Source organism: Hesperophylax consimilis, chromosome 16 (genome assembly GCF_061612785.1).
Source record: "Hesperophylax consimilis isolate HC1 chromosome 16, BYU_Hcon_1.0, whole genome shotgun sequence".
Lineage (NCBI taxonomy): Eukaryota > Metazoa > Arthropoda > Insecta > Trichoptera > Limnephilidae > Hesperophylax > Hesperophylax consimilis.
Genome location: NC_142851.1, coordinates 4,531,802 through 4,539,187, shown reverse-complemented (window position 1 = coordinate 4,539,187; position 7,386 = coordinate 4,531,802). Strand labels below are relative to the sequence as shown.

The following is a 7,386-nucleotide window of genomic DNA, read 5'->3' as shown; positions in this document are numbered from 1 at the left end:
AAGTACTTCGAAACGAAAACCGGTCTCCAAAATGTTTGTGACTAATTAGTTGGACACTGGATACACTGACCCCCAGATACAACCCTCAAACCTTTTTTCTTTTCCAGAACATCGTCCCATTCCTTTCCTAAAAGTTTCGACAAAAATTTAAATGCTATTTTTAGCATAGGCACAAATGTCAAATTGGCGTTAAAAATAAACAAAAGCTTCTATATCACGCCTAGACACTCGACACTCGCTCTAGAAATAATACTGACACTAGTGTATGAGCCGTCTCTACGCTGACTATATTCAAGTGTCCGATTTGCAGTGTCGCTACATTAATAAATTTAAAATATTTATGACCGGGTGTCTACAATAACACTACACTCGCGTACACGTTGTAAAGTCGCAGCAGATGTAGAAGTTTTTTTATCAAAAAAACTTAAATTGAAATACAGGGTTTTCCAATAAGAGGTGTTATTTTGATATTCAATCGTAAAAAATCAATGGTTTCGTTTCTTGTGTAGCACGTAGCGCCGTCTTGTTGAAAGTAAAAGTTGTCCAAATCAATACCATCCAATTCCGGCCATAAAAAATCATTTCATCTCTCAATAGCGCAATCCATTCACCGTAACTGTTGCTCCAGCCTCATTTTCAAAAAAGTAAGGTCCAATGACTCCGCCGGACCATAAACCGCACCAAACAGTCACACGTTGAGGATAGAGAGGCTTTTCAACAATAACTCTTGGGTTTTCCGAGCCCCTGATGCGACAATTTTGCTTGTTGACGAAACCACCGAGGTGGAAATGGGCCTCATCACTCAAGATGATTTGCATTTGATTCACTCAAGTGAATTTTAATAATTTCAATGCGTGGTTGAAGCGTGTATCGTTCCATTTTTATTAATAAAAATTAGAAAGACTGAATAAAAATGACAGAGAAATAGAAGGTTTTTAATCAACTTCGAAAAGAACTGAGAAATGAAAATTTAGAACTACATAAATAATTCATTCCAATGAAACACAAGGACAAAAAATGATTAGAAAAAGTTTCCAAACTAATCAAAAATATATCTGCTTTTATTTCAGGTGAACGAATGAAACTAACTTAAAGTTTTTTGGCTTCGTGTAGGAAAAATAATAATAATAATTTTTACCTGCTGTTATTTTTTAAATCAAATAAAGATACATAATTTAGGTACGTGCGACGTATGCTAGTTTAGTTTTAAACATCATTTTAAAAGATAAAGTTATCGATATTATCATTCACTTACATTATCAACTTACACGAAGAAAAATTAACATTGCTAACTTATTATGAATCTCTTCAAATTCTTGTTATTTTTTGTTAAAAACGGGATGGCAGGCCTTAAGAATGAATTAGCAGGTTTCCTGACAAACGTTTTAGTAAATTTCAAATATATTATCATAATGTCGGAGCACGTATTCATGAAAATCCGAATATTTTTGCATAACAACAATCATGATACATTATCAAAGCATATCGATAAAATATTCTTAAATTGTCAATAATTTATCGTAAGGGCTAAAATCGATTTCTCTTTGTGTAATATACCAAGTGTTAAAATCGAAGTACCTGAAAGTTTTAATAAATAAAATAAAATTAAAAATATTTTATTATTTAAAAAAACATGCTTTTACATAAATTAAACTTTTATTTCATCGCTACGTAATTTGGAGAGTGCCTTTGAGCGGAGTAGAGCCTATTTCGACTTGGTCATCCAGCTCTTCCATTTGTAATATTGTTGCTTGAATCTTTCGTTTGAGCATCCTTTTTCTGTCTTCTGATCTCAAGTTTCGTAAAGACGAAGCAACGAAGTTACCAAAAGTTTGAGCATCGTCTTCGAGTTTGTTCATCATTTCCAAAGCCTTATTCAGCACCTCATCTCCTTTCTGTCGTTTATTTTTATTGAAAGAATTTCTAGCCGAGGCAATTGTTACAGGTATCACGAGTGGTTCTTTGCTGTCTGAAAATTCCTAAAAAAAAAATTACATCACAAGTGGCAGAATCAAGCGAAGACTGAAAAATCAAAGGAATTCAATTCAATGGAATATTCCTAATACAAAATAACCCCTGGATGGAAAGCGTGGAATTGCAAGCACCAAAACGTTCTGTAAGTCTACACTATAACTAACTACAAAGGCACTTTTAGAATAGTTTTGGTGAAAATATCTATTGTCACTTAATTTATTTATACACGGTGTCCGGAAGCACATGGTATAAACGGGAAGCTGCCAAATCAACATAACATTTAGATTCAATTTTTGTGGTATATCTTTTTTATTAGAGCTTTCGTTTTTGAGTAAATTGAGTAGCAACATTAAAATTTTCTGTTTATTTTTTTTCAAAGATCTCCGGGGGGTTAATAACAGATATTTTATGTATTTTAAATGAGTAGAAGCGTAACATAGATTCAAAATAATAATCTAAGTGCTTTTTCACTAAGAGAAATATCTACAAAAGCTTTTTTTCGTGGAATGGTTTTAAGCGAATAATCACTCATATTTTATGATAATCTTGTAACAATTGCTCTGCATCTCAATCGCTTCCAAGGCAAAACTAAATGTGTACGACATGTGATAATGCATTTGGATGAAGTCTTATTTTAAAAAAACATATTATTTTCGAAATCAACCGGAGCCATACCATGTGTATATTACCACCGATTATCCAGAGCCAGACTTGAGGTCGAAAATGCATTTGAAATAATAATTACAATTTTTTTCAAAATCTTACGGAAACGTACTATAACTATGTCCTGAGAAAGTTAAAGGTGCTGTATGTGCTAAATGTGTTTTTCATAACTTTCTATTTTCCTGAAGTTCGTACATATCATTCACCTCACGGTAGGCTAATATTGGTGGCGTCATAATTCCTGGCGATTGGCTTCAAGAAAATTCATTATATAATTCAATTTTTCATCGGAAGAAAGAATGCATGGACATAATTGTGTGCCATATCAATCAGCAAGGAGATCCGCGAGGTGTTTGAAGAGTATTTATATCACCCCAAGGCAAAGTCGGTGGTTAATAAACATATATTTCATTTTATTACTTTTTGTACAAGACGGATGATTATAATATGATATATTTAAAAAATAATATTAACTTACCAAACTTCCTACAGTTTCTTTGGATTTCGCAGTTGTTATCATAAATTTTAGGCTTTCGAAAAATTCCCACTCTGCCCCCTTTCCACGTTTTTTTTGTTTTTTCTTCCGTAATTCATTATTTAACTGCGTCCTCAAATTATGTATTTTTCTCTGTATTTCTGTTGCAGTAGTTTTAAACACTACTGCCAAATTCTCAACCGTTTTTGCCTTTTTTACCCTGTCTTTATAGGCAGGATTTAATGTATTCCAGAGCTCTGGAAGCCCTTCCACATGTTCAATTAGATTTTTTGTATCATCTTTGCTCCATGGATGCGACATGGTCGAGCAACTTTAGCTAAAAGTGTTTTGCTTTTCAAAACTCAATACACCGCGGGTCCCTTCGATTGCACTGCGAAGCACCCGTTCACAAAGTGAACAACGGGACACTGCCACCGGTGTCGACGTCGACAGAGACGCGACCAAAGCGCGCGGTGTTCTGACTACCGACAGCGTATAGAGCTGACAGACTCAGACACCCGTGTATACACTCAGTTACGAGTGTCTAGTTTCATAGTGTATGTATGTAACCGTCAAGCGTAGCCAGGCACATTTTTATGGCGACATATTCTTTTCTAAAAACCTTTTCAATACATTTTTTTAGGACGTTCTTTTGGGTGAGACTCGATTTTTTAGCATGGGCCACAGGTGAAAATCCCGAATTCAGGAGTGAATTTTTGAACGTCAATACAGGTTCACAATTCTCTTTTTATAACAACAATATTTTATAAACATGAATTAAATTAAATTAATATGTTCATCGTGTAACATAAAAAAATAAGTTTGAGGTACCTACCTACCTACTGTAAAAATTTGTGGAAAAAAATATTATTGAAGTTGATTTGTATAGCGCCGTTTTTGTGTAAAATTACCTCAAGGGCGCATTTTATTCATATTTTATTTTATTCTATCTCTTCCCTTCTGTTTTAAGGGTATTATGATGTGCAAACACCAGTAATTTACCAATTATTTATTATTTTAAAATGCTTGACAAACATCAGTTAACTTTATGTTTTAGTATATTTTTATTTATTATTCTTTCTATTCTTCTCTTTTTTCAAAGACAGTCAAAACATTTTAAAAAATGCATGAAATTGCAATTTTTATAAAAATAAATAAAATATAGTATATGTACTCATATATCAATATTTTAGTCAAGCTCCATTTACTTTGTAATAATGTCAGTAGTATTATTTAACAAAGAAAAAGCGCGACAAAACAAATGACCGCCCCGCTACAGATAACTGATCATAAAAAATAATTGATTAGCTTAGTTCAAGATGACCCATATTCGAGCCAGTGGCGCGTCTGTGCCGGAGCGGGCAGGGCCGTGGGGCGGCTTATTAAACGGATGCCCCTACCCTTAAGTTTAATTCCGCCTTGTCCCGTTTAATGCTGTGCCATTCATTCTGCGCAGATACTGGCACGACGTGGAAGTACAAAGGCGTTGGAATTTGAAATACTATGCAAGGCTTTGGTGGGGCTTCGTGCAAATACAGTATCCTTAAAGAGCTGCCATATATTTTGAAGGTATTGACTGCAGTCTTTGAAGCATTTACTTTTAGTTTAAAGTAATATAATTATTAATTTTTTTTTAAATCTTCATAAATAAGTTCTGCTGTGCAATTATTACGTAGGTACGTATTCAAAACAGAATATTTAATTAAAAAGATAATAACATACTTAGAATTCGAATATGTGTTTTTTTGCATATTTTTAATGAAACTTTTCTTACGTTGAATTTCATTTGAATTCTCTCGACCACCATGATACTAGGCTCATGCCCATAATACGTAGTCTTGTATATTGTAGGTACGTAAATGTTGATTTTTTACAACCACCGTACAAGTCAAATGCCCGTGTTGTCGGGGTCTGTTTTTTTTCCGTAATAATAAAAAGTTAATAAAAATAAAAGTGATCACATCGATTACAATCGTAAATGAACATAGAAAATAACATTGTCTTGATTGATAATAATATATAGAGAAAATATGTATCTATCTACACAGATTCTAGAAAAAAAAGATAAAAATGTTGAGCTGAGGTGGTAAGATAAAATGAGGAGCGTTTTAACAAAGAGAAATATCTATAGTATTTTTGTCGCTAGACAGTTTTATAATGAATTCAGTCGGGGTCAATATTTTAGGAAAATCTTTAAATGCAAATTCAATTAAACGTTTGACATTATGAATAATAAGAAATGAAGTGAAAAATTGCAAAAACGAGAAATATCTACATTTTCAATTAAAAAAATCACAAAGCGAAATACCAGTTCCATTTCAGTTGAACAAAAAAATAATTAATTAATTAAAATTGAAGTTTTTAATAAAAATAAAAATGTATGTTTTCTTTATGTCAAAGTACCTACTTCCATCCAAAAAATAATTATGAATATTCTTAATTCAAATTTACAATTTAGACGTGCGATACGAACGAAGAAAAAAAATTTCAGCAATACCAAGGCAAAACTTTTGAGAGACAATCGGAAATAAAGTTATTTTTATATAACCGGTGGCTTACTCCAATACATTGAAATTAGATACTTATATTTCTTTTACATTATATACATACCTAGTTATTTCACTTTTACAAAAATGTTAGTAGTTAGTAGATGTTACTCTTCGTGAAAAATTGACATTTTATTTTACACATAAAGCAGGTATAAAAATATTGATTTTTTACAATCTGAATTAGTCGTTTTGTACTTACATAGAGAATACGATTAAAAATCGTTTGGGATGGATATTTTTAGTTGTAATAACGCTTTTCTATTATATTTTATATTGTGTTATAAAATTACAGCAAAAGTAACAGTTAAATTAGCGCAAAACCCAAATAAGTTTAAGAATGAACAGGGAAAATTAAAAATCTCTATACTTTAATAATCTGATTGTATTATTTTCGTGAGAAAATCTTCTATGTTTTGTTTTGTTTTATTTTTTATTTTTATTTCTATGCATACATTACAGTGTCTACCAAATATTTACATTTGTATATAATACATAAATTTAGAACTGTTGTTAATATGGTGTTTTATGCTGGGTGTGAGGTAGGTTTGAGTAGGTGACACTGTGGTGGGTAATGTTATATGTTTCGTGAACACCTCACTGGGAGAACCTGTGCTGAGGTGTTTACGTGGTTATGATTAAATGGTACATGTATTTATGTGTATTGGTTAAATTTTCTTATATACGTGTAAGTTGGGATTTTATATATATATTTTTTTAAATGGTTATTGTACATTGTTATTTAAAGAAAAAGGAAAAAAATATTTATTTATATGCACATATACATACACCCATGTATACATATATAAATACACATATATGCATGCATACACACATTAAAGTAAACACATGCATACATACATACATACACATTCATCCATGATTATGTTTGGTTTGGTGTTATAATGTTTTGTATAAAATGGATATCTTGTTTTTTGATCCAGGCTGTGATCAGTTTTTTGTGAATGTTTGTGTATGTATTTCCCATTAGTAGTGGTTTCAGAGTGGTGGGCATACAATTAAAAAGTTTTGTAGTTTTCATAAATTGTTGTATTTGTAAACCAATTCAATTTAAAATCTGGTTTATGATTAATGTTACCATCAATTGGGAGTATAAACCAACAACTTAGAATTTTTTAAATATATATTTATATATTTTTGTGTTTTTTAGAAAACGGCACTATATAAATTATCAAATTATTATTCTCATCAACGAGGTGTACAAAGGAAGTAGCACTCCACTTTCCGCCCCGATTAAATGGGGGGTGGGAGAGGGTTAAATAGGGGGTAGGTGAGTGATTTCTCTCGGCACTTCCAGGAGGAAAGCGTCCGGTGAGTTACTCCAGACAAAGATGGGATGCCATGTTTAAGATGAAAACTTAACACTTTGACTCCGGCAGCAATAACACCTTCATGTAATAACACACCCCCGCAATCCACAATGCCATAATATACTATATTACACTAATGTTTCCTCCTTATTCTATGACTAGTAATCGCATGTGAAATGACACAACGTAAAAACCGCCATTTCCACGCAGGGATATGCAGAGAGGGTGAATCTCCACACTCCATGCTTCATGTACTTTAATATATCAACCCATATCAAGTATTTGTTCACTTAATCGTGCCTAGTTTTTTCTCGGATGTCCCCAACTTCTTTTACCACTCACTTTCGAGTGACGTATTCATTTACACCACATACGCCTCAGAGGTCATATTTCTATA

The 7,386-nt window shown here is 32.3% G+C and overlaps 1 protein-coding gene across 1 annotated transcript; it reads right to left on the bottom strand.

Moving 5' to 3' along the window:
• Positions 1-1,667: 1,667 nt before the first annotated feature.
• On the bottom strand, positions 1,668-3,533 carry LOC149416580 (uncharacterized). Its single transcript, XM_089641278.1, has 2 exons — positions 3,116-3,533; positions 1,668-1,979 (listed from the first exon to the last, which is right to left on the bottom strand). The coding sequence occupies exons 1-2, from the start codon at positions 3,431-3,433 to the stop codon at positions 1,668-1,670; spliced, it is 630 nt and encodes a 209-aa protein (XP_089497404.1). The 5' UTR covers positions 3,434-3,533.
• Between the last annotated feature and the right edge of the window lie 3,853 nt (positions 3,534-7,386).

What these genes read in the sequence shown, in the direction of transcription:
- LOC149416580 (XM_089641278.1), bottom strand. Translation starts at nt 3,433, where the DNA reads ATGTCGCATCCATGGAGCAAAGATGATACAAAAAATCTAATTGAACAT. An exon ending in AAGAAACTGTAGGAAGTTTG is followed by an intron (nt 1,980 to 3,115) that starts GTAAGTTAATAT and finishes TTTTTTTTTTAG; the next exon opens with GAATTTTCAGACAGCAAAGA.